General features: G+C 45.4%; 2 protein-coding genes across 9 annotated transcripts in view; both read right to left on the reverse strand.

Moving 5' to 3' along the window:
- LOC135245929 (synapsin-3-like) overlaps positions 1–14,842 on the reverse strand; it is an 87,241-nt gene extending 72,399 nt beyond the window's left edge. For all 7 annotated transcript variants that reach the window (XR_010327455.1, XR_010327453.1, XR_010327456.1 and 4 more), the window contains exons 1-3: positions 14,707–14,842; positions 7,164–7,550; positions 1,061–1,118 (exon numbers count right to left, since the gene is read on the reverse strand). Coding sequence is in view for 3 of the 7 variants with exons in the window: in XM_064319321.1 (XP_064175391.1) it covers positions 1,061–1,118; positions 7,164–7,513 (408 nt within the window). In the remaining 4 variants the exon portion in view is untranslated. The remainder of the gene's footprint in view (positions 1–1,060; positions 1,119–7,163; positions 7,551–14,706) is intronic.
- A 1,718-nt stretch (positions 14,843–16,560) lies between these two features.
- On the reverse strand, positions 16,561–26,705 carry LOC135246119 (protein mono-ADP-ribosyltransferase PARP12-like). Of its 2 annotated transcripts, none has more exons than XM_064319650.1 (12): positions 26,239–26,705; positions 25,828–25,963; positions 25,170–25,482; positions 24,297–24,347; positions 24,002–24,128; positions 23,692–23,857; positions 23,261–23,381; positions 22,998–23,094; positions 22,147–22,231; positions 21,381–21,511; positions 19,933–20,084; positions 16,561–19,329 (listed from the first exon to the last, which is right to left on the reverse strand). In XM_064319650.1, exons 1-12 carry the CDS (start codon positions 26,514–26,516, stop codon positions 18,155–18,157), a joined length of 2,832 nt encoding a protein of 943 aa, XP_064175720.1. In that variant the 5' UTR covers positions 26,517–26,705; the 3' UTR covers positions 16,561–18,154. The 2 variants fall into 2 exon arrangements, with proteins under 2 accessions (XP_064175720.1, XP_064175721.1); XM_064319651.1 differs by having other exon boundaries at positions 22,147–22,225; positions 26,239–26,704.
- Between the last annotated feature and the right edge of the window lie 1,011 nt (positions 26,706–27,716).

Genomic DNA, 27,716 nt, shown 5'->3' on the forward strand with positions numbered 1-27,716 from the left:
GCGTATAAACACGGTCGGTCGGCCAGGAGACCGCGACCAAGTTTCATTTCAGTCGCACGTCTCCGTTTAAATAAGAGGGATAAGAACAGCTTCTTCTGGCTTGAGCTGACTCAAGGCTGCAGCTCTGGAAAGGAGTACAGCACGTGAGTGCACTGTTTGTTACTGACACGGGAAACAAACGGAAAATGGATTCATAAGAGTGGTGTGGGACTGAAGCAACAGTTTGGGATGCACAAGATCTTATTAGCATGATACATGGCGTCTGTCACCTGGCCTGTATGGTTGGTAGTGTTTCTGGCCTGTGTGGTTGGTAGTGTTTCTGGCCTGTATGGTTGGTAGTGTTTCTGGCCTGTATGGTTGGTAGTGTTTCTGGCCTGTGTGGTTGGTAGTGTTTCAGGCCTGTGTGGCTGGTAGTGTTTCTGGTCTGTATGGTTGGTAGTGTTTCTGGCCTGTGTGATTGTTAGTGTTTCTGGTCTGTATGGTTGGTAGTGTTTCTGGTCTGTATGGTTGGTAGTGTTTCTGGTCTGTATAGTTGCTAGTGTTTCTGGCCTGTATGGTTGGTAGTGCTTCTGGCCTGTGTGGTTGGTAGTGTTTCAGGCCTGTATGGTTGGTAGTGTTTCTGGCCTGTGTGGTTGGTAGTGTTTCAGGTCTGTATGGTTGGTAGTGTTTCTGGCCTGTGTGGTTGGTAGTGTTTCTGGCCTGTATGGTTGGTAGTGTTTCTGGCCTGTGTGGTTGGTAGTGTTTCTGGCCTGTATGGTTGGTAGTGTTTCTGGCCTGTATGGTTGGTAGTGTTTCTGGCCTGTATGGTTGGCAGTGTTTCTGGTCTGTATGGTTGGTAGTGTTTCTGGCCTGTATGGTTGGTAGTGTTTCTGGTCTGTGTGGTTGGTTGTGTTTCTGGTCTGTATGGTTGGTAGTGTTTCTGGCCTGTATGGTTGGCAGTGTTTAATTATGGGCACTCAACAACGGGAGAAAATCCCAGGAAAGGGCACCGTAGCAGTGTGAGGCCACGTGTCACCAAACAAGACGACACGGTTCCCGGTTTCATACGCACGGTACCAACCTGCTCCACTCGGATTTCGTACTCCCCGTTCAGCTTTCTCCCACGGAAGTACTTGGACCTGCGGGCGGGACACAGAGAAATGGGGAAAGTTAGCCGCTGGTGAGTCACCGCGGTTGGCTCCGGCACAGTCGCTCGTACGGGGTTAAAGAGGACGCTGGGCCCGTATCAGCTTACTGGAGGGGGCTTTGATTCCTAATCCAGACACCCCAGGCACGAGGGGGGGGGAAGCTCCGCTGTCCTTGTAGTGACATCAGCCCTAAATCTACCCTGCCTGTTTTAGTGCAGCTTTCCAAATCAGTGGCTTACGTGAATCTGTTATCCCTGAATATTACTGGGGTTTTATTTGTATTATTTGTTTAAACTAATTTACACTTCCAACTTCCTCTAAGCACGAAAGGAATAGTACAAGTTGGTGACCTGCACATCTACCTCTCCTCTCTCTCAACCCAAAACAATCACTGTAAATCTTATGTTTTTCCTCATCTTATTTTTTTTTTTTTTTTTTTAAAAACCTTATTTTTCTAAATTTCTATTCCTCATTTATTGTGACACACCCATGGAATGTTTGGAATTACTGGGCACAGATTCGCAACCCAAATTCAATAAACTGTTGAGCACCACTGCAGGACAACACGTGGAATATTCTTTTTATAGAAATGAAGAAACACAACTTTATTCAAGGCAGATGTAAGTCAGCACACCAGGCCTAGTGGATTTCAGAGCAGTAAAATGCACAGGCCTCGTTTGTATCCATTCACACACACCCAGGGCCCCTTCCCTGTCCAAAGCGACCTCTATGCCCGCCGACGCGCCCGTGCACTGCGACCCCCATCACCACCCACCCCTCGAGGTCGACCTTTGACCCCAGGAGCGAGCGCTCTATATATCTTCAGCGGCGAGCGGGGATGTGTGGGGATGTCTGGGGATGTCTGGGGATGGTGGGTTTTTGTGCTGGGGCTCAGGGCGGGCTCAGTTCTCCCTTCAGAGGGCTCCACCCCTCCCGCCCATTTGAGGGGCGCTCTCTGGACGTCTCTAAAATGGAAGCATTATCACTGAGAGTATATGAAGATTTGTAGGAATTCATCATGAGCCACACATTCTGATGAAGCTGAAAAACGTACACACTGTTCCGTCATCTGTTTATGAAGACGTATAATGAAGATGAATGAGCCCCTGAAACAGCTGCCTGTAGGTATTTATACCCACTTAAGGTGAGGTCTTGTTCACACTACGAGCAAGAACGCACAAACACCTCCACACTTCCAAAAAAGCACCCACAGAAAAATTAAAACCACCCTCTTTCTTGCACCCAAAAGAAAAGATTCGCTCTGTCTAATCTCTAATCAGTCTCACCCTACGATCTCTCGGGTATGATCAGCATTATGTAACGGGACTGCACAAAAGACACAGCTACCCCGAGAAGCGGTTACGTAAAAAGGGAATCAGCTGTTTGCTCCCGGGCCAGTTAACACATGAAATACAGGTCCAGGGCTGTTATCAGCTTAAAACGCTGCTGCACATTCCGGGCCCTTCCGTGACTGGCAGGTCCGGCAGTGAAACCGCTCCCCGTGCGGAATATGGGAACGCCGCCCCACGTCCGACACACAGGACGCCGAGAGCCGACCTGGCGGGGAACAAGGTCTGACCCGCTGGACGTCCCAGCGCCGGGGCACCAGTGAGAAATGCCCCCCCCCACCCCCCCACCCACCCGAAAAGCGGAGCTGTGTAGCGCCTTTGTGCCCGTCTCAGAAAGGGCTGCAGTGGGGCTGGGGTTTCCCCGGCGATACGCAGGCCGCGCTCTGGAATGCTCCCGCTGAAAGCTCCCCCCCCCCCAAAAAAAAACAACATTCGGCCTTCACAGAGATGGGCTCGCCACCCTTTGGCCTGCACCCCGAAATTCACCAACACACCCTCCCACCCGCCTGCAGAGCTGCACCAAACGGGATGGGGGGGGGGGGGTAGAGGGGAGCGGTGAAAGGGACATCTCCGGACCCGGGGGGGCGGGGTGGAGGGGGGGGGTCGTATTCCTGGTTACCTCACCGCGCCCGCTCTGCGACGGCCTCCGAAACGAGAGCGCGGCGGTCCTTACCCGCGCAGCGCAACGAGCCGCCGGGCCGCCGCCGGGCCGCCGCCGCCGGTCTGAAGCAGGAAGCCGCGGCGGGAAACCTCAGCGGCGTGAGCCGAAGCCGGAGTCTGAGGCGGTCCAGACCTCCTAAATAGAGGCTTTCAGAACGGGCCTCCACTAAACAGCACGCGTGTGTCCCTTACGCACGCGCGCTCACGCCGGCCGGAGTCTGCAGGAGTCTGACTAAAGTCAGCGCAACCACCTGTGTCACAACCCAGGTACGGCACATTCACATGGAACTGATCCGCTTAAAAACTGTTACTGTTCAAATTAAAAGTCACGGTTTAAAAGTAATTTTAAGGCTCTTTTAAAAAAACTCTAATACAACTTTTTTTTTTTTTGTCTTTCACACAACAGGAAGCAGTAGGTTTCACTGAAGTCAGTTTGAACCCGTTTGAACTGACTCTAGTGTGAGGAGAACCATGATAAACTCATACTGCAAGCTACAGCCACAGCCTTTAGCCTCTGGATAACCACTGCCACTTAAAAATACATAACCATGTCCTGCTGTTGCCAGAATTTGCTTACCCACTAAAAAAGTCAATGAGCATTTTAAAATGAAATACGGAGATTCAATATTGTTGTAACATAAAGCCACAGGCAGCTTCTGGTTTTAATGTTAAAACAGTTAAGACATATTCGGAAGGGTACAATCGTATATCATCTTTACAGCCGTTTCACACAGCAATATGACACACAGGACGCTCACTGCATAAAATGAATGTTATCTTTTGAGAAACCGAGGGGCTTCTGCATATTTATGATCGCACTGATAAATGAAATCACACTCCCTGGTGGCCTCCATTTTACTCCTGACGTGGAAACATGGCTTTCTCATTCCGATCCCCGTTTATCCACAGACGCCACACAGAAATGTTATAAGCGCACGCATAGATGAATGTGATCGGGGCAGATTTTATTAAGGCGGTTTGCTCCGCTGTGCCAATCAGATATAGTTACCGCACGTCCAATGCATCGGCTGTCAGTAACAGATTTCCGCCCAGACAAAACACCCCCGTTCGGCCCGGAGGTGAACGAAAACAAAATTTCAGAGATAGGGTCAGCGTGTGATTTATAGCACTGCAGAAAATAATACATCATCTGCGTCTCTGCGAAGCGCCATGAAACGGAACAAGCAGGGTCTGACACAACAACGACACACACACACACACACACACACACCTGCAATAGCCACCTCTATTCAGAGGCATGGAGAGACTCCAGAGTAACACAGTTTATAGTAAGGGGATCAGCGTATCAGATGACCCTTTGCCCTTCAGTCATACGCGCCACATTAAGAACGTGTTAATAGTGTTCCCGTGGCAACGGTGTGAATTCCTACAGGTGTTCTGCGTGCCACCGCGGTGCTTCGGCGGCGAGTCACGTCCTGCATCATGTGACCTTTCTGCCACACCGATTTCCCCACAGCGTGGCACAAAAGCAGACCTGCAGGACGTGATGCGCAGGAAGTTCTGTTCAGAGTACGTAATACAGGCTTCACTAAGGCCTTGTTACTGAGCTGCTGTCAAAACAGTGTGGCTTCACAGAGTCCAAAGGCTTTCTTAAAGGAATAATGCACGGCACTTAGGGTAAGCCGTATGCAGTCAGTTACGGGCTTTGTGGTCGTAACCTACCCAAAGACAGTTCATTTTTGTGCATTTTAATGTGTACCTTTTAAAAATTCTGTTGCCCTTGGCAAGACTCTTCTTCCGATCTGGCTTGGCAATACAATTCCCATACAGTCCCATAGACATCGGCGCTGTGCGATGAATTATGGGAGTTGAGAAAAGAACAACTGAAAAACATATTACATGACTGCTTCCACAACAACAGGATATGAGTCAGCTGAGGGGACCTGTCTATTCTTAAATGATGACATGAAACATAGGACGTAGGGTTTTAGAGACTGCAGGAGCCATCGGCACAAGCACTGAAGCTCATCAGTCCACACCCAACACAGTTCCTCCTGAAGATGTTATATCGCTGTTTTGTTCGCGAATGATTTTTGTTCTGAAACAGCCTTTAAAAGGCAATGGAGAAGTGCATCGACTCCGCTACGCCTCTGAACTCCTCATCTCACCGAGCGCAATCTCACGCCATCGCCCCCGCCGACATCCGCCGCTTACTGCAGTCGCGTCCTTGAGCGCACTCTCACAGTAAAACGAGCGCAGGCGGAGAAAAACGACTTCCCCGTTCTGCTGCGAATGACGTGCCCACGGCCTTCGCCGGTCACTAAGCAGAGACACCACAGGATCAGCCCCCTGACCTAAAGAGCCACTTCCCCAACCCAGGGGACCTGACCACACACTCACTGCTTCTCCAGGGTGAAGCCATCTACAGCAGCTGCTCATATGCAAAGTCACGTCTCTGAACTGCACAACACACACACTGGGGCAGGCATTAAAAATGTACTGGCATATACTGGAGTCTGAAGTAATCTGGCTTTCATATATGCTATTCCCTACCCAACATCCTAGCCCACCTTCCTAACCCCTATACCACACTACCACCTGGTTTACACTCACGTCGCAACAGGGCAATATGCCAAAGGTGAGCCATTTAAAACCATTGTGAATTTTACACAGAGTACAAAGCAACTAAATAATCACAAGGGCGTATCTGATATTTCATGATGAAGGAATCTCCATTTTCTGACAGAAAAAAAGGCTTCAGTACTGCATCGCCAGGGTTTTCATGTGATCAGCCAGCGCCCCCTGCTGGCGACTGAGCTGCAGAGCTACAAACATGCTTTTACAGAGAACTCTCACAGGCAATTGGCTATTCCAGCACCTGGACAACACTGCCACCCTGTGGAATAACAGTGAAGTGCTGAAATACCGGGCTCACGTCCTCTGACGGTGGTTCTCACTGTAAAGCCGAAGAAGAAGGAAGAAAGAAAAAAAAAGGGGAATTCACGACGGCTCTGATGAGATCTGTAACAAACGGCAGGGAGGGAGGGTGCAGTCTGATGAATCACCAGCGTGAGGCGCTGAAGCGCTCGCAGAGGTAGGATCCCTGGGACGTGAGCTGGCAGCCCTGCCGTACAGCACAGCACCGGGAGGAAAGATGAGGCAGCGCGTTTGGAAGTGCGATCCAAGCCAGAATTCAAGGGGAGGGTAAAAATAGCAGCAGAAGGAAAATCATCTCAAGTGACAGGACAGATCAGACAGGAGAGGGAGGGAAGGAGAGAGGGAGAGAGAGAGAGAAACTGAAAGGAGAAAGAGGGAGACAGACAGAAATGCAGAAGAAAGAGAGAGAACGAAACGACAGAAAGAGCAAGAGAGAGAGAAAGGATCAGACAAGCAGCGCTTATGGTTACTTTGGTCGCATTCAATGCTCTTATGTGCAGCTGGACCTCATGGAGTAGCTGCAGAGACACACTGCTTCCCCACTCATGCACTGTAATGACAGACACCTTGGCAGTGTGGGTTAGGGTTAGGGACAGGGCAGGAGAACAGTGAACACCACGTACAGGCGCAGAAATCCACTGCCATTCATCAGTAACTGCATCGGTACCCCATTGCTCTGTCACTTCTCAGGTGTAGCCCCCGCATTAATATCAATGACACCTCATTAAAGCAAAGGAAGTTGATTCACTTCATCAGAAAGCAGACTGGGGCTCTGGGGGCTCAGGGACATGTGAATCGTCGATGCTGTCGACTGATATTGATTGATATTGTTTTACACCCACTCATCACCTCATTCCATTTAATGCATGCTGGGAAGACGTCACGCAAATCAACTGGGCTGCAATTTACACGGTCAAGGAAAAGAAACCACTCAATTTTATACACACCTAAAAATGCATTGGAAAATACAATGAAACACACTAGTTCAGTTATTATTACGATTATGATGATGATTATGATGATGATTATTATTATTATTATTATTTATATTATTATTATTATTATTATTATTATTATTAATAATGGGAGGAGCAGGCTGTAGTCAAAGCAACGGGCCAGGCGCTCTCACCAGTCTGTGTGCGGATCATCGATGATCAGCAGGACTTTAGGCTTGCGGGGGGCGGGCGGGGCGGCGGGAGGGGGCGGGGCTGCGGAGGGGGGCGTGGCCTGGGCGGCGGCGGCGGCGCTGGGGGCGGCCTGGCTGCTCTTCACCACGCTGGACAGCGAGCTGAGGAAGCCGGCGGAGGTGGACGAGGCCGGCGGCGGCGGCGCCCCCTGCTGGTGCTGCGGCCGGCGCTCGCTGGCCGGGGACACGGGCGAGCTGGACGGCCCCGCCGGCCGCTGCAGGTCCATCATGTAGCCGTTGGGCAGGTTGGCCACGAAGCTGCTGTCCGACAGGCGTCTGCGCAGGTAGTTCATGCTGGCGGCTGGGAAGGGTCACGCTCAGAGGCTGCTCCTGGAGACACGCAGAACAGGCGCTGCCTTTAAAGGGCTGCAAACACACTCACTGTGTACTTTTACCAGACACAGAATTAAACAGCATGCATTTTATAACATACTATCCATTTATATCTATATGCTGCAGCATATAATTAAAGCACCAAATCAAGATAAGCTCCTGCGTCCCACCTAGGAATCAGAGCTACAACCTCACGCCCAGTTCACTATCCACTGCACTACACTACCTCCCGCTTGTAACGCTGCTCCAATGCACGACGGTGGGACGAGGGAACGCGACTGTGCCAAACTCATTAACAGGCACCCCGTCAAGGGGCACCGCTGTTGAACTGGCGAGGAACCCCAGCTCTGTATGCAGGTAATGATAGCCTATGCTAATCTAATCGCGGTCACAGTAAGGATATTCTCAGCATAAAACCCCAAGTGTAATGAGCGCGTTTAGCGATAGCGGCGCACGCGGTGAGTGAGAGATCTAACGTTCAGCACAAAGAGCGATCAGCCGCCACTTATGCGCTGCGTGCTGAGGCATCCTTTAACCGCTCCACCGTTAACTGAGCGCAGACAGAGGAAACGCGTGGAAACCTTGGCCGAATGGAAAGGGCACCGAACGGCACTCGATAGCGCCTGACCGCGCTGCCCGTCTCTCAGCTGGGGACTAAGCCGTGTGGTTTCGGCTACGAGGCGGGTCGCTGCTCACAGGGTGGCCCGCGGCTGTGAAACACACCATGGAGTCACCCTCAGCTCCAGAGTCACCCTCAGCTCCAGAGTCACCCTCAGTGTCAGAATCACCCTCAGCTTCAGAGTCACCCTCAGTGTCAGAGTCACCCTCAGAATCACCCTCAGCTTCAGAGTCACCCTCAGTGTCAGAATCACCCTCAGCTTCAGAGTCACCCTCAGTGTCAGAATCACCCTCAATATTAGGTCATCCTCAGTAACAAAATCATCATTTTATTATGACTTCTGGTACGACCAAAACTACTTTTACTGTTGCTACTGGCGCCATTAAACCTCAAGTCATTGAAATGCGGGGACAATGACACCACGTTCGTGTCACTGCACATTCAGACTGCCTACAGCCCTTGTACTTTGAGAGGCCACATTTCAGTTTCCAGTAAACATCAGATATCTCCAGAAGCAGACTGAACCTGTCCTGGCAGCGGTACACCTACAGAGCCCCCAGCACCAGCTCTTCAAATACTAACCCACCCCACACATATTTCAACTCCAGTCCTACAGCAGAGGCCATCATTACAGCACTGAAAGCAGCAATTCTTTGTCTCCGGGCCCAACCCTTGCCCTGGCCGATCCTCCCAGCTCTCTGTAATTGCTCCCTGTCCAGTGATAAAGACCCTCATCGCAGCCAGGCACAGCCACAGCTGCTCCGCCGTTCCCCTGCCCTTCCGCGGCTGCACTGTAATCACCGACGGCAGCTCCCGTCCCCGCGCAGCGGAGAGCCCCTCTCAGAGTGCGGCGCGTGCCACAGAGAGGGAGGAGGAGATTGCATCATGCGAAACGGCGGGCCGTGCTGGTGAGCGGGTGAGTCAACGCCGCCAATATCTGGGTCAGCAGTCACCCTGTGTGCTGCCAGCGCCCTGACACAGGGACCAGGAAGTAATGAGGATCCGGCCAATCCAAATAACACACACACACAACACACACACACACAACAGATACACAACAGATACAGGCAACATACAACACACACACACACACACACACACACACACTCTTGACATCCTAGCAACACTTTCACATGAGCAGCACACCACAGACTGGCAGAAGGGGAGGATTGTGGGTAATTGATTCGGACGCTGGCTGGGTCATAGTACGGCCTCCGCTGTGGCGTGATGGACAAACAGAGACTGATAAAAGACATCCAGCGCAACTGCCCGGCCCGGAAAAAAAACACTGGCTCAGGAAAAATGAGCCGCCATATCCGCTTACTGCGATGACTGATATCGCATAGCAAAGCAAATTTGGCAACGAGGATAAAGTGGCATGTTTGTTTCTTTTGCGCGACCCTCAGGGGGTTTCTGAGTTTCCAAAGCCTTAATTATTTATCAAGCTCATTATTTTGAGAAGGCCAAATTGCCCCATTGTCTTTAAGTGTAAATAATCCAATGGCACACAAGCGCGTACACATACAGTAACAGCAGCAGTGCAGTACACACACAGATCCCTCACGGAACACAGACACTCAGAGAAGAGCACGCAACCTAGCGTCAGGCGCACTGCCATGCCGGTCGCTTAGCAACCACTTCACTTACTTTTCTCTTTTCTGGGAGGAAAAAAAGGAAGCACACACAACACACCATAACATTCCAAATACAAGACTCATGTATATGCTGTAATGTTTCCCATGTAAGATAGAGTCTGGAGATTCGGGTCCATATTCATAAACACTCTCAGAGGAAGGGTGGTTATCTGGGATCAGTTTCCTGTGTCCACAGCCTAAGCTCATTCATCAGGAACTAAAAAGACTAAACTGATCCCAGGTCAGTGAGCTCCATTTCACAGGGAGATTCAACATTCTTACTTCACTTCTGTTTGCTGTTTTAGATGGAAGATCAGAACTGGATATGCACTCTCATTTTCAAAGAAATTAAATGCAAATAATAATTTTCCACTTCCAATGTGAGCATCCTAACAGTTACTCAGAGGCGACAGTGTATCCGAGCAGATCCTGGAGACTCAGATCCAGCAGGAGGCCCAGGATCCCCAGCTCTGATGCCCCACAGGAGGGGGGCAAATCCAGGGTGGAGTTGTGCTCTAATGCCCCACAGGAGGGGGGCAAATCCAGGGTGGAGTTCTGCTCTAATGCCCCACAGGAGGGGGGCAAATCCAGGGTGGAGTTGTGTTCTAATGCCCCTCAGGAGGGGGCAGGTTCAGGGTGGAGTTCTGTTCTAATGCCCTCAGGAGGGGGCAGGTTCAGGGTGGAGTTCTGCTCTAATGCCCCACAGGAGGGGGGCAAATCCAGGGTGGAGTTGTGCTCTAATGCCCCACAGGAGGGGGCAGGTTCAGGGTGGAGTTCTGCTCTAATGCCCCACAGGAGGGGGGCAAATCCAGGGTGGAGTTCTGTTCTAATGCCCTCAGGAGGGGTGTGGGTCCAGGGTGGAGTTGTGCTCTAATGCCCCACAGGAGGGGTGTGGGTCCAGGGTGGAGTTGTACAACAGATGGTGAGCAGCCCAAAGCACTGCGATATGGAGTAATGCGGGGGGGTTAATGGCGGGTGCTGACATGTGACAGTGCTGGGGCTTCTCCACACACAATGCGACACTCAGCCCCACAGAGAGATCCTGTCTGCAGCTCAGCCAATTACTGCACCCTACGCCCCTGCACAGCTGCCAGCCTCCAACAGCCCACTCAGCTCCTCATCTCCCTCAACTGCAGCTGAAATAATAATTACGCTATTTAAGAATGAAGACATGGTAAACAAATAGTAAACACACACACACACAAACACACACACACACACACACACAGATACTGTACACGCACAAACACACACACACACAGTGAACAGAAAGGGGCTCTCCACTCCCAGTTGTGCTTGCTAGCCATAACAGACTAATGTTAGTTCAGCTACCTTGCAGACAGCAGCATTGTTTAAGCATGCATCTTTTTTTCTCTCTACAACTTTCCAAAGCTTTTACTTCCCTGTGCAATTTTAATACATTTTACAACAGCACTGAGATGCATTACCCAATTTCCTCTCCAACATTCCGCTCGCTTCCTACGGTACTTCAGTTGCCCTTTAAGACCGTGTTAACACATTTTCCAGAGGTGGACATTTTCCTGTAACAGCAGAACGAACTGTCAACCATACGGCCATTAGCAGATGAGTAGCTCTGTATTCCGCGTGTACTCCCCACTTTAAGCGGCCCAGCTCAAAGCCAGAAACCTGCCTGCTCTCAGGACATGTCCAGCACTTCACAGGCAAACACACGAACACTGCGAAGGCCAGACTAAGGTGAAGGCCATCCTACCATAAACTACGGGACTCAGAAAAGTGGTAGAGCGGTAAAAGGAGGCGTGTGTCAAAGCCATAGCACTCCACACAAGCTGGCAAATGAGAATCGGGCCCACGTCTATGCTGGCACGCCCCCCCCCGGAATGCCTATCGCTGTGCGAGCGAGCGCTCGCCATCTGGGCTGCAAAAACCAGTGCGCAAGTCACCGCCATCGAGATCACACCGCGTCGCCGCAGAGCAGCTGGGACGGCGATGGCGGCGGCCATCTCTGAAACAGGGAAGACACCGGAAGAATAACTGGTTGTCCGGCCTTTCAGAAATGAGACAGACTGGAAATTCAGCGTACCGCCATTTTTCAAGATGGCTGCCACGGGTGTCAAGGGGGAAAATCTGCGAAGCCCCAATATCAAGATCTTTTTATAATAGATTATCGCAGAAAAGGAAGAGCCAGGCTACGCCACCATAGTAGATATAAGCTTTTATAAGATAGTCGAAGGGTACTCTATCAAAGGGCACATTTTATATGGTTTCCAGACATTACTGTGTAGATAGTATTTTATTTTTAGCTTTTTATAACCCATAAAAGCCGTGCATCGTGAGTTTGGCTGAACGTCGCCCTGTGCATTAAGCAGACGATCCAATAATGCATTCAGACTTGCAGCGGAGCCATCTGGGTCCAAATCAATGCAAGTTATATGGCTTTAATAGCAGGTTCACATATGCTGCTTAACTCAGTTTCAGGACACCAAATGAGTGTATTCCAGTTACCCCAAGTCAGGCCTGTTTAAATGGAGCAATGTGCGCACACATAAAATATTTAAGGAACTTCAAAAAGTCAGAAAAAGATATAAATAAAAATAAATAATAGAACAAGATGTAAATAGGTTTGTGTTTCTTTGGCAGAGTGCCTCGTAGGCTTTGTTACTTAAAGCTCAGGACAAAATGAAATCTGTGCGGCATGCATAAAACATGGGTGACACGGACACGACGGCACATGCCAGGCTGTCTCACAGGACCGCTGGCAGGCCACTGCAAAGCTCGTTAGCCCGCCCGACGCCGACTCAAGGCACTGGTGACTGCGACAGCATAAGACACGGCATATTTACAAACAGCGCTAACACGTACGGGCGCCAGAGTATAAGGAAAGGTTTTTTTTTGGGGGGGGGGGGGGGGGGTGGTGTGGGGTGTCCTGTTAAAGTACATATTTCCATGGCAGGGAAACACCCATCACTGGGGTTTCTGAATGCTGACTGTGGTCCCACAAGGTCACGCGTTCTTAAGAATCCAAGAACAAAACAACACATCGTAACAATGAGTTATTTCAGTTCATCCAGGCCATCTGGGCTTGTCATTTACCGACAGGCTAGACAGCATCCAGCACTGCACTAAGCCTGGCATATCTGGAATATCTTGGGGGTCTTTGCCTGACCAGTCTGTTCCATATTTTAATATTCTACGTATTCACAACTGCAAACAAAATGCTTCCTGATGTCAATAGTTTTGACCTATAGCTTCCACCTCCGTCCAGAACTCGAAAAAAATCTCAATAAATCCCTCTCATCCACTTCCCTTAGCCGCCTAAACAGATTAAGCATCTTGAGTTTTCTTCCTAATGTTACAGCACGTTTATGAACAAAGAAATGGTAAACAAAGTTAGTTTAAGCTCTCTCACACACACACACACACACACACACACACAGGAGCTAGCACATACCCACATACAAGCAAGCATGCATGCACATAGGCAAGCACAGACAAACAGACAAACAAATACACACACACACACACACACTGAGCATCTGTGAAATATCAGGTTCAGTTAATGATGGCCCTTATTGAATTACAGAGGGTGGGAGCTTGAACGAATCACACTTTTAGTTTTGTTCATTTCCTTTGTATCCATTGTGGTTGTGCGTTACCACATCTCTCCACAAGAACACGGATTGCATCATCAATAAACCCAGATATTACTTCAATGTCATTCAAACAGTTTGGATTTTGAAGTCATCATTTATTGTTTGAATTCAAACAAGCATGAAGATGTCACCTGGGAAGCCGTTTTCATAATATACAAAACCACTTCACTACTCATAAATCGTAAAAAATTTTTAAAAAGGCCCACGATCACTTACTGCAAAAGGTTTCTATTTTAAAGGCTTGGGCAGGAGTCCAGCCAATAGAAAAGTGTTACAGTTCAGCACCATGGACAGGCACCAGCAGCACTTATTCAGATTGAATGCGTGGTACAGAGTCGCGCAGGACAGCTCATAACACATTTCCTATTTTTTGTGATTTTCCGCCACTTCATTGTACAGTTGAACGTTGTGAGAGCCATTTACCGTATACTATCTGTAGGAGTTCGCTTCTTTAATTCCTTCGGTTGAATGTAGGTTACGTGGGTGTCCATCTGCCAAACTGTCGTATTTACACTCGTCGGGATAACATCGTAGGGTAACGCTCATTATAAGTGATTCCAGTTCTGGCTTATTTTCTGGTCTGCGGGGCCTGTGTAGGTTAAAATCAAGTTTGTTTCGGATGAAAACGATCCGTCTGTCATGGTTGGCTGGACGACTGTAAATTTCAACAAGTGCACCAGTGCATCCACGCGTCATTTAGCGTTTTGCAACCATAGGCTTCATATCATCCTAGCTTGCAGCTAATTTTACTAATTACATACCGGAATACACACCGCACGACTTTTGACGTGACGTTTAAAAATGCAGTTTGTCGTCCATGGTGTAAAAACAATTTCGTTGACATGTTTGTAAACCAGACAAGCAAGATTATTTCCATTTCATTTCAAAATCAATAGCTAAACCAAGAGAATCACACGCGCGCACGCTCGCACGCACGCGCGTGCACACGCGCGCACACATTCACAAACGATTACTGCAGCAATGCTTTTCCTGAAGAAAACAAACAATGCTTCTGCTGTTTAAATGACACATTATACTTTCTCAGTACTCAGACAATTTTCCACAGCTGACCATGAAACATCTAGCTAGCTATTATCAATTGCTTTTGTTTATGGTGAAGTGGTAGCCGCTAAAGCAGCGTTTGAGACAACACATAGGTAATTAAAATGCCTTTAAAATAACAATAATAACTGCATAACCATATGTACATTTGTTTGCTTTGAACTTTCGAATAACGCACAGTAAACCGCTTAATATACATGTTTTACCTGAGGACGGCTCCTCGTCGTAAGTCTGTTATGATGCTGCCGCACTCCAGTCTCCACTGCCATGCAGCTCGCGCTACAGCCGCCTCAACCTCCCCGCACTGCAAAGCATGCTGGGAAAATAGGAAGTACATTGCCATAATTCTGTGCTGCTCTTCGAGGCCCGATGGCCGAATAGTTTCTGAAATTAAAAAACGCCTCCTTTTATTAGTATAATCAGCGGAACATTAGTATTTCCAGAGATCGGCAAACTTGTACACTGGGTTATACAAACACTGCTGTCACAAATGACTTCTCGTAATTATTGTATAGGGATTTACTTTCATCCTGCACAAGCAAGGACATTAAAATAAATTGCATCCTGAAAAGTACTTTCCACATAATGGAAACATTGTGCTACAATAATTTATATGATATAAAATACATATTTATGTTTATTATATAATTACATAATAATACAACATTACAATGACTGCATCAAACGAGTTATAGCTCTGTCTACCCAGCAAGTGTTGGTACCAAGTGTCGGTTATGTTAACCTTTTGCCTTCAAAAGTGATTCTAACATTCAAACCTACCTAACTACCTAAACACACCTCGTAGCTATGCATCTAACGAGACATTTCTGATGAGATTAGGTATAATTCAACTGCATAAGTATGTAAAGCACAACCACAACAGGAAAAAAACCTCTTCAAGCTGTGTAAAAATTATTTAAAAATACATCAACAGTAGCAAGTTTTTATGAAGAAATTTGTAAGTGGTTCAGAATAAATGGAATTGGCGAAGAAAAATCTTTAAATCTATAAATTTAAATCCATTATTCATTTACATTTATAATGATCTTAAATGCATTTTCTGTGCTATAGGAAATCCCAGGAAATAAAAAAATCACTATACTATATAACTATCATTATTATTTGTTTATTTAGTTTGGTTTTTATTTATTTGCTGTCTCTTTAAGAGTTCCATCCAGTGGTGATTCAGAAAATGACTCCCAAGACAACCAGGACATTCTCCAGCACCAAGGGTGGCGTATGGTTAAATATTAATAGAGGAAATGCAAAAGGTGAGATTCCTGCTGTTAATGAGAGCTGTCGTAACTGCTTCAGATAGACCCACTGCACTCTCCTCCAATGGCGTCAATGACCACATGCGGTGCATGGCACCTGTCAATCAAATATAGCACAAAATCTGGGTTGAGTGTTATTTTTCACAGACTGGTTTTATTAATGCAATGTTTGGTTTAAATACGATTTCGAAAAACCAGGAACAGAATCAAAGGATGATTCTGACGTTACATCTAAGCTATGATGAAGGCAGAATGGGTATAGCATGAGCCATGTGAACTCTAGTCACATGACCACCTGACTACACCTGCCTGTTTGCCGTCCAGCATTGGTCGCCGTGGACACTCAAGGCTCATTCCCTTTTCACCAGAGGACTGCGTATTCACTTACGTAAGTGAGAGGCCATCCATCCATTTACAAACATGTGAAATGTCAACCTCATTTTTACATTGTGGAACTTTTATGATCGCACTATAATTTTTCACCTGTATCTACTGTATCTCACAGATTGAAATTAATGTCCAGTTCAATTAAATATATATTTAATGTTATTTTTATTGCTATGAGACAGGGACTCTAAAAAGTCTTTAGGCTACTCGTTAAAACTAAAATGGTTAATTAAAGAGGAAGTACTGATTGGAAATTCCTGCATGATTTAGGTTGAGGTTAGGTAAAGCTTACTAACAAAACAGTACCATGTCACCAATGAAGGGTGTGTTTTGTCTAATCTTTAATGAACAAAAATATTGTGGGTGGACCATTTAATACTTTCAACAAAGAATACCAAATTTTAAGTGTTTTTGGATACTTTATTAATTTCCAAAACATCAGAAGATTTAGAAAGCTTCAATCATGTCACAAAAAGCAATGACCAATGTTCATTACATTTATTTGGCAGAAGCTTTAATCCAAAGCGAAAAGTGCATAATGCATGTTCAATACAATTCAATTCAATCTCTAAATAAAATCTCATCAATTGATATGCTTGAATAACTGACATACACAGAAACCAATTGTGTACATATCATTGCAGCAATAAAGCACCAGTCACAGTGTTTTGTTAATAAGTGTTTGATTCTCTCAAATCAAAAGAAATTTGTGTGCCTACCACTCAGAGCTGAGGTATACAGCACAACAGCATCGTCTCTGTATTGCATTTAATTGGGTTTTACAAGGACCACCTGCTCTCCACTAACATGTTTATGCTCGATTTGACCTCTTGTGAAGAGATTTTGATTTAACAATTTCAAATTGTCAGACATATCCCGGCATACACAAAACTTTCTCACAATGCTGTCGCCATTGCTGTGGAAATGTTACAGTATAACATTCAGCACTGTGAAAGGCATTTGGCTTTTTTTTTCTTTTAAAAAAAAAAAAAAAAAGAGGATACTGAGATAAAGCAGACAGGCTGAACTGAAGCCTGGGTTAACTCAGTCGGTACACAGGAGGGGGGGGGGGGGCGGCGGAACGCCTGGCTGATTTGTCATGCCCTAATGGAAACGGTTCATTTCAAAGAGCCATTCATATTGATCAGCCCTCCGCTCCGCAGAATACCATGAAGACGCCGGAGAAACAGACGCGGCTTTGTTTTGGTTTCTAGGCACTTTCAGCTTGCCCGCAGGGACGGCCGTCAGGGGAATAGGGGCAACCGCTGAGTCGCACGGCAACAACGGAAAAACAAAAAGTCATGCATATCCGGTAGAGAAAGGGGATTTGGTGGGGTGTGTGGAAGCGGGTGTGTCAGTCCTATCTGAGTTGCCCGGGGATGTGAAGGCGGGAAAGAGGATTACCACACAGGTGACCACTGGCAGAGGTGGGGTCCGGGTTGCCAGATTTACCACATAGATCAATTTCAGAGAAAAGGTACAGGGAGTTTTAAAGGAAATACTGGGGAAAAGGCCAGGAAATTCTGAATTATAGCCAACTGAAAATAGGGGATTTTTAAAATGCATTTTGATGGAAATCGGGTATTAAAAAATGGTTTAAAATCAGCACTGCTTAAAAATCTGGGTCCTCTAATAACACTGTTTGACAGTAGCGGACGATAAAAATATTAGTATAAGTATTCACATAAAAGATCAAAGATAGCCATTCACTGGAAAGTGATGTACAGTTTGGAAAGAAAACACAAAAAATAATTGATTACTGCTTGTTTGATTAGTAGTTATAAACTAAGGATTTAGGCTACACAATAGAATGGCCTGTTTCAGAAATAAGTTCCTTTATAATTTACTTGCTGGAAGCATGCCATTCTAGTCGATAAAGGATTCTTACAGTATGCTTTAGATTGGTGTATTTTCACATCACTTTTAAAGTTACACATGACCTCCATTCCAAATGCAATAAAATCTTGGGGGTACTGTCATCTGCCGTGAGAAATTAAAGGATAGTGCAATCCTTGTCATTCTTCTTTCGTTGTTGGGAGAAAGAACTACTGCCAGTGGGAGAGGACCTGTTCAGTTGGCTAACGGGTCTTATGCTAGAGGATAGGTCCGGCCAGGTTGATGAAGTTGAGTATGAGGGCATATTTGAGAACCTGTCAGTCCAGTCTCCAGTATGATAATGAACTGAATTATTCTCTCTAATGGAGGCTTGCCTGGGCTTTGAGATCACAGAAGAGGTATGGACCGGGGCCGGTGCCGGTGCCGGTCTTGATATCACAGAGGACGTACTGACAGTGGGGGGGAAGTACACAGAGCTGGCACTGATTGGGCGCGGAGCTTGTACAGGCTTTGAGATCACAGAGCTGGCACTGACTGGGGATGGAGCTTGTACAGGCTTTGAGATCACAGAGCTGGCACTGACTGGGGATGGAACGTGTACAGGCTTTGAGTACACAGAGCTGGCACTGGTTGGGGGCGGAGCTTGTACAGGCTTTGAGATCACAGAGCTGGCACTGATTGGGGGCGGAGCTTGTACAGGCTTTGAGATCACAGAGCTGGCACTGATTGGGGGCGGAGCTTGTACAGGCTTTGAGATCACAGAGCTGGCACTGACTGGGGATGGAGCTTGTACAGGCTTTGAGTACACAGAGCTGGCACTGACTGGGTATGGAGCGGGTACAGGCTTTGAGATCACAGAGCTGGCACTGACTGGGGATGGAGCTTGTACAGGCTTTGAGATCACAGAGCTGGCACTGACTGGGGATGGAGCTTGTACGGGCTTTGCATACACAGAACCAGCACTGATTGGGGGCGGAGCTTGCGTTGGTATTAAAACGTTGCTAGTTGAAGAGAAGGCACTGCTATACCCAAAAGATGACGTAGTTACCGTGGATAATGCGGAGGGAAACCACATATCTTCATCATACTTTATGAGGTACTCAGGGTAAACCTGGTGCTTCTCAAAAACAACAAAAATGGAGGGATCATGGACGTTGTCCACGCAGCTGTCGTAGAACACGGAGTCGCCGCCATCTCGTGAGGGTGGGCGGAGGTAGCTGGAGTCTCCTTTTGTGTAGCAGCCAACCAACACTCGGCAAACAAACATGGTCTTCATTCCAGAGGAGCCCGTGTAACTGTGGGAGTACTTTGCATCCCTAGCAAAGTAACTTCCTGCAAAAACAAAAAAAAGTCTCATTTACAAAACTTGTACCATTTAGATGTATTAGTAGCAGAGGTGGGTAACCCGGCTTCAAAGAGTAAAAAGACTGACCATGTATTTGCTCCACCACCATGCACTAAACCAGCTGATTACAATAATTAGGTCTCCTATCATGCTGAAGAGTTATGCTAATTAGAGTCAGCTGGTTTAGTGCATGGTGGTGGAGCAAATACATGGTCAGTCTTTTTACTCTTTGAAGCCGGGTTACCCACCTCTGATTAGTAGGCACTTTAGTCCATGTACACATTCATTTACATGTGAACTGCTACCTTTCAATGAGCTATGGCTAGCAATATCTTGATAAAAAACACACTGTGAAAGCTGACATATGACTACTATTTAGTCCACATGTGCTTTCTTTTAAAAAAAGTGTGGCTAACATCAGCTCACCAGCTATAAACGCGCACGCCGTACTTCATATACCAGTATACGAGTGACATATGAATGTCAATCGCATTTAGCTAGCAAGCAGAGAAGTCCAGGAAGTAAGTGCAGGGAATCTGCGTGTAAATCACAAACAGAAACAGCAGCCAAAAGCAAAGGGCCACACGCACCTCTCCCATAGGCTGTTCCGTGCGTTCCACAGATCCTCCAGTCGAAGTTCTGCTTGCAAATGGCGTCGATGTGTTTGGAGTCGGTGCCGTGGAACAGCTGTTTCTCCGACACATTTCTACCGCCATTATTTTTTCTCATCAGATCCTTTTGCCTGTAACATATTTCATACGCGTTAATGCGCGCTGTGTTTATTTCATATTTCAATAAAATTTTACGACACTTATCTAGTTGAGAGATTTCAGGACATTAAAGTCTCCTTCTTCTGACAGACTTTGTGCTGAATACAAATGAACTCACCTCTAGCTCACAATTACAGCTCATAAATTGTGGAGTGATATTCACCCTAAATGTCTCCCTTAAATATCACACAAGTTGTGAGTAAATTATGGTTCTTTCTATCACAAACGTTTCAAATGCTTTTGCTCTTGTCTATTCGATCTTGGACTACTGCAATGCATTATGGGCTGACAGCTAAACCCATGTGCCTTCAGCTGGTGGACGGTCTCAAAAGGCAAAGAACAAAATGATCACACACACTTCTTGGTTCTCTTCATTGACACATGAATAATTATCATGCTGATGACAAGTTTGTTATTGATCTATGAAAACACTGTCTGGTCTCAGTCCACCAAATTTCTCCTTATCTCCTAAATAGGAACCTATGGTCACAGGATGCAGGCCATTACCTCTTGTACACTATACTAACAGGTGTTAAATATTTGAAAAAGTTTAAAAGGCTTTTAATTATAAGGAACCTAGGTTTTACCAGTTTGGACAGGAACCAGAAATCATTGTAGGCACAAGAGTTATCTTTTCAGCTTCTTGTTTAACAACTGTCCATTTTTTTACCCTAATATACATTGTATCTGAGTTAGTATTTTTGAAACCACAGTATTAAAGCAACTTCAGTCACCAAATCTGAACTTATTTGAACTTATATGAATAAAGTTCAAAAGCCTCAATTTACATTCCACTACTGTGAATGCATAGTATACATAGTATATGCTCCATTTTACGTTGTCACATAATGAAATGGAGTCGTTACACAGCGTAATTCCGTGTTATTTATTTAATATTACATATAAACACCTTATCATATCTAAAAATGAGTCAGCATTGGCTGTTATGGGACCTGAGACACTGTGTCACAAGACCTGATTCAGTCCACTGCTCCCAAAAACGTAACCGTAAAATAACACAAGCACACCTGACTAAAATAAATGAGGGATGAACTATGGCCCTTTTTCAGCTGACAGAACTCCCCGAAAAATATTTTGGAAGTCCCCTTAATCCATTTCATGAAACGATTAAAAAAAAAAATCCCCTAAGTGTTATATGGTTTGACGCAATAGCAAACTGTAAATTGTAAGCGTTGTTGATTGAAACGTTACATTAAAAGCCCAAACCTTTCATGGTTTTGCTTTAATGGGGAGGACAGCTGACATACCACTGAAAGACTTCCCACAGTGTTCTGTTCTGGACTCTCTCGACACTTTGTATTCCATATCCCCTCATCGTCTTCTGGAAAAGACCCAGGATCTTCTTGTAGTCCTCTGAGGAATCCAGCAAAGTGACTTTCTAGAAAGGAGCGAAGACCAACCCAGTTAGCGCAAAACGTTCTCAGGACACTACCTGACCAGCGTCTAAGCCTCCACAGCCCTGCTGTGCTTGTCACTGCTTCAGTAAGGGCTGCTCTCGCACGGAAAAGCCAGAGCGTTTTGAGATCTCCCAAGATCTGAGGCGTAAGGGAAAAATAATAAATTACTGTCTACATATATTTACTTGCTTGTATATAACCTTAAGAAATCATTTAATTGCTTTTCTGTCTAACTGAGAATTATTGGCAGTGCATAGACCCTCTCGCACGTGTTCCTGTTTTTCCCAGAAAACTGTCTCTGCATTTTTCCATTGTTTTAAGTCACTGTGACATGTTAGCCTTGAAGAAGTCCCATATTCTAAACAAGTCAGTTTCTCAGAAATCCGATGTTTTTAACTAATCAGAGACGATCTGCAAAACAAAACAAGCACAAACAAGTTTTGGGAAATTCCAGAAACTTGAGGTTTAAACGCCAGCTGGCTCTAGCCCAAAGAGTATAAGCCATTGTTCCTTCTGTAATTCCTGATTAGCAGGTGAATCAACATCTGTTTTTGTGTCTGCAGGGCTTAATTAGGGCTCCCATGGGAACGTGTATTTAAGTCATGTGGTACTGTACCTTGTATCCAGTGTCCGGCAACATGGATTTGTCCCAGTATCCAGGAACTGCTTTGAAATTATGAACTGGCCTGTTTTTGCTGAAACCAGTAAGTCAAAATGACCAAAAAAGTTAGTTGGCATGATATTAATGATATTCTGGCAACATGATGATAAAAAACTGAAAGGCTAACATGCTTTAATCCACAATATTATGATTACATTTTACTTAAAAGGTATGTGTAAAATAATGTGTTCTGTCCTATTCAACATTACTTGTTATTTTCTATCTGATCAGGCCTGGATCAGTAACACTGTAGGTCAGGTGCCAACATGTCACAGGCCGATCCTGAACTCCTACAGGCCTTGAGCGAAAAGCAGACAGGGGGTGTAGGCAGCAGGACGGTGGGAAACTAAGTTTTACTTTTCTACCAAATTAGGTGGTTGCACTTGGTAATGAGACACACGGCTGTACGAACAATCACTGTAAATAACACTTTGGTACGGTGTTGACTTTGCCGGCAGGCGTATTCTTTATACAGAAATAAAGACCATTATAACTGGATCAAGCGTGAAGTGTTCTGCTGTCTGGATAGCCTCTCTATTACAAGACGACAGTGGACTTTCCTTCTCAACTCAACAAATGATTTATATTTTTTTGCTATGACATTAAACACATATTAACCATTTTCTAGCATAACCCATAATTGAAAAAGACTAAGATATTTATACATCAGAGGACCAAAGCGTGCTTCAGTTGCAGTGCTCCTAGTGTGGGAGTGGGAGGCCCAATAGTAACAAGCGTCTGTATGAGTGGTTCCAAATTGGGAAGTAATTTGCCTGCAATATGTCTGCAGCATAAACTGGACTCACCTTGTCTTGGCTGTCCGAGCATCCGCCGTAGAGACAAACACGGGTCGTCTTTTCACCCGTCTTTGGGTGCCGTATTTTTCGTTTGTCTGAATCATGTCTGCAAGAAGTTTTGAGACACCGTTAATAAGTGCCAAATTTATACCAGCAAGGGAAAAAAAATAATTTAAAAAAATCACAGAAGCATGTCCATACAAATTCATTTGGTTTGTTTACTGGAATTGATATTTCTGGTTATTCTTTTCGACCCCGGCACACGGTAATACCTTGGAAACTGAGCCTGTAGGCCTGTTTCCCTGCCGAGAACTCAACCACCGCATTGCTGTCCTCCAGATACTTCCCCTCCAGCTCCTCACTAGTGATGGAGGACAGCCTGTGCTGTCCCTCCTGTCAGAAACAATGCAGTCAAATTAAAGCTGAAGGCTCGGTTAGCACAGAATTATTCCCAACAACAAATAGCAGCGAAGCACAACCAAATGTCACTGCTCTCACTCACATTAATGCAAACAAGAAAGGTTACATTTAGCAGTGCTAATTTTGGGTGAAAACATTATTTTACATAACTGAATTGCAGCTGGACAACAATTTACTTGTTTTTTTTTTTGTTTTTTTGGGTACACAAACATGGCAAGGTTTTGCACGTAGGCTGGCCAGGACTGAATATGTATGTTTCTCTGATTTTGATTTTCTCACGTACCAGTGACGCGTACTGGATCCAGTTGTTGTACTCGTCCTCCCAGTACCAGGCCCATTTGGTGGTGAGGACGAAGGTGGGCTGAAGCACGGAGGAGACCGTGGAGAGGCGCCTCACCTGGGCCGACCCACGGGTCATGGTACCAAAATGCACCGGGGGGGTCCCACGGCTGAATCCAGACAAGGGATAACACGCAGACTCTCATAGACAGCCATTCGCAATGTTTCACGTCCGACCTTCTGAACTCAAACATGCATTTAAACAGCTCCAGTGTTCAGTACCTGCACCTGTACAAAATGTTCAGTAAACGTACCTGCACACATTGGCGGGGACGCAGAAGTCTCTCTCGATCTCCTCGTTGTCTGGGAGCGCTGACCAGCCGTCTCCAGTTCTGATCTCCCATTTATACGGCATACTGGAGTGCTCTCTCCAGCATCGGTCTTCAGCACAAATAAAAGGTGTAGGCTGAGACTGCCACTGCGGCACGTGTGTCTCCACAGAGAACGTGCAGTATAATGGAAATGTTTTCATACTGTATCAGTCACTCACACACGCACACACACGTGCACACACACACACACACACACACACACACACAGTTTCCTTACCTTCCTGTTTGCAGGTACCCTTGACAAAGTAAAGACAGATCTCTGTCTTTTCTGAAAGAAAAAATAAATAAATAAATATTTTAATTAAAACATGGCGGAAAATTGCTTGCCAAGAAGCCTTTTCATCTGTAATAAAAAAAGCAAAATAAAGTACAAAAATATACAAAAATAAAAGCAACAGGACTTGAACGGGCCAAAGCTCCACAATCGTCCTGCACTAGTAATCAATGGCTTCAACTAAAGAGTCCCAGTATAACACAGAACTCAGCAGTACAACGGCATTACTAAGGCTATTAAGTATCTCTAAATTCTAACATTTACCCACGCTCCATGATAGCAGGAAGTCAAGGCTCACCTCCTATTCCCACCTCCGAGCACTTTTTTTCTGATGTGCTGTAATTATTTTAGGATTGCAACAGCGTGCATAATAGCATGGGCAGCCCAATCCTGTTTTGGGAGATCTACCCTCCTGTAGGTTTTCACTTCAACCATAACAGAGCACACCTCATTCAACAGCTAGAGAGCTTGTGGAAGTCTGCTAATTAGTAGAATCGGGTATGCCAAAACAGGGCAGGAATGAAAACCAGCAGGATGATACTGGACATCTCCGAGAACAGGATTGGGCAGCCCCGCTTCACAGGTTCATATGGACGTGAGGTGAGGTGAGAGAAATATGAATATAATCTGTGTTATGGCTCTAGGCTTATTTACATTCTCTAGTTTGGGAATGTTGACAGCCAGGTCTGACACTGTCACTCACCCAACTCTGGTGTCATATTTCATTGTACTTCACACTGGATGATACTGTTTGCAACATTAATTTTAATTAAATGTCATATTTTAAAACCGTAAAAAAATATCAAGTCTGCTAACCTTGGTTTTTTCTGCTGCTGTTCACGTTTCCTGTGGGCGTTTGCTGCTTCCTGTTCGTGCTGTTGTCACTCATCTTTATTGCCTGTATGTTCTGGTAGACGCACAGCATGGAGCCAATCATCTCATTGGGCACCCATCTCTCCTGAAGTGTTTTCAGTGGCTGGGGCTCGAAGAAGTCATGTGACCTGAGGCAGCCCGCCCGTGACGTGCAGGTGCCTCTGAGGTACCTGTCGCAGATGTGAATCCTCCTGCAGCTCTCCTGTTCAGAGCAGTTTCCGTACTCTCCATCACCTTTGTTGTATTGGAAGCACACCTGATAAGAAGGAAAATGTTAACTTGAACACGTGTGAGATACTGACTCATAGTCAGCAGATCACATGTGTACAATTTGGGTAGGGTGCTCAAGATGGAAAATAGGCTATTTTTCCAAGGGTTTATTAATGTATCCTAATATGATTCTTCAGAAAAAAAAATTTTGACAACGAATTTGATTACGAAAACATATTATTCACACACCTAAAAATATTTTAAGTATAATCCAACAAAAAAATAAATATGCATCAACTAGATACTTATTGTGTTCTGCTGTGGACTCGCGTGGCTTCCGACACGAGATTACACTGAGAACGGGAGAGGTTTACTCTGATGGTGGATTTACCGGAGGCAAAAGGGTGCTGTCGTTCTGAAGGAGCAAAGTGCAGAGCTCGCTCCTGTCCAGTTCGTGCAGGTTATTGTCTTGAAGGACAGTAGCGTTGTGCTCCGAGTATATATCATGGCAGAAGCGGCACCCTCGCCTAATAAAGAAAGAAAGAAAAAAGGGAAACGAGTTCCCCAAACGATGGCGTCCATTAGATCGCGTAGGCATAATCATCCCTGTACAAGGAAATATATAGCTAAATTACATCTCTTAAATTCTGAATTATGTCTCTCTTGTAGGCCTAACGGAAATCTAGCGGAGAAACATCAGTTCTTAACTGAAAATAATTTAAGTCAATGGACTTTCGCCAATACGATAAAATACTGGTAAAATATATTTTATGCTATTTCTGGGTTAATGTTTCACTCTTACCGCGTCTTGCTGTTCCTACAGTCTCCAAAAAGGTAGAATTTGCACAGGTGTAAATTCCGGCAATCGGTGCATTCTCTGGCTTTACACAGTCTTACTTTAGTCTTAGCGACAACTCGTTTGTTTCCATTTAACGTAACAACGGAAAACTGATCATTTCCAATGACTGTGTCAATAACGCCTTTTACGTCCAGAAGCCCAGAGCCAATGTCGACCAGATCTCCGTAATCCATCGACCCATGATTACTGCAAATAAGTTTTATCATTAATGATTCTGTCATTTTCTATTGCCTTAACCTCCTACTCATATAATCCTACTCATCGAAACTTTATGATTATTGGCAGGTGATACTATCTTCGGCAAAGTCTCTTCACCAGCTGGTTGACTAATGTGCAAAGCAGTAATGCGCCGAAATAATGTACTGTTGGAGCAGTGAGCGGCTCCTCCACTTCTGTGGAAAACGAAACCTAAGGTTTGCTTCCGTGATATACAACTTCTGTTTACTTTTAGGAATATCCCGACCTTCAGTCCCTGAACGAGGAAAATTGGAGACATTTCATGTGCCTCAGCTGCAGGGAAGTTTGCAAAACTGTACAACATTTAAACATGCACAGATAAAGATTCCTATATACAGGGTCATGATGTGAGTCATGTAACTATTTATAGTAACTGAACTATAGCTACTTCAGTAAAATAAAGTCATGTACAACAACAATAACACAGACGATTACCGTAACGTTATATAAATTATAAACAAATATTAACATTATATTATTATATTACAGTGTATATTTAATTCATCGGATCAGAGCAACATAGCATTCAGCGAGCGAGTGCACCGTCTAGCCCGTCTCGCCCGTCGCAGACACATAAAAATTCCCTATACAATTACCTTACACAATGGACTGTGCCATCCACACACTCAAAACAGATGCGTTAAAAACCACACACAATGTGCCATTTTTTACACAATTCCGTGTCAATTTACGGACAACGCATGTTGTGTTGCTTTCAACACAGTGTGTGTTAAACAGTCTCTTTGTAACGCATACATTGTATATTTGTAACACAAAAGTAGCCAAACTTTAACGCAAAATGTGAAAGCAACAGAAAAGTACTAAAATAAAGTGTGCTGGACATTCACACATCCTTTTTGAGAGTGCAATAAAATATTCCGTCAAAACCGAGGTATTCAATTTCACAAATGCAAAACGTAGGCTCCATTCTGAACCTCTGCAATAATGTGAGAAAACAGTTAAACCACAACTTAAATATTGAAAAAGAATTAGGTACACAACTTACTATTACATCCCAAATATTTTAAAGCACTTGTAGATTTTTCTTGGCGCAGCAAGACGCAATTCACAAAGGACTGTGTTTGGTCTGGTAAACAACTAAGGATAACTACACAATCCTCAATCAATACATCCCCATAATATTACTTCAGCATGACCAAAGTACAGCTTTAAAAGTGGTTCTC

This window comes from Anguilla rostrata, chromosome 19 (assembly GCF_018555375.3).
Source record: "Anguilla rostrata isolate EN2019 chromosome 19, ASM1855537v3, whole genome shotgun sequence".
NCBI lineage: Eukaryota > Metazoa > Chordata > Actinopteri > Anguilliformes > Anguillidae > Anguilla > Anguilla rostrata.

Bases quoted from the DNA above. Each gene is read 5' to 3' on its own strand.
- LOC135246119 (XM_064319650.1), bottom strand. From the start codon at position 26,516: ATGACAGAATCATTAATGATAAAACTTATTTGCAGTAATCATGGGTCG. The intron at 22,232-22,997 runs GTGAGTCCAGTT...TTGACTTACTGG, and splicing joins GCTCGGACAGCCAAGACAAG to TTTCAGCAAAAACAGGCCAG. The intron at 20,085-21,380 runs GTATGTCAGCTG...AATATGTTACAG, and splicing joins CTGTGGGAAGTCTTTCAGTG to GCAAAAGGATCTGATGAGAA.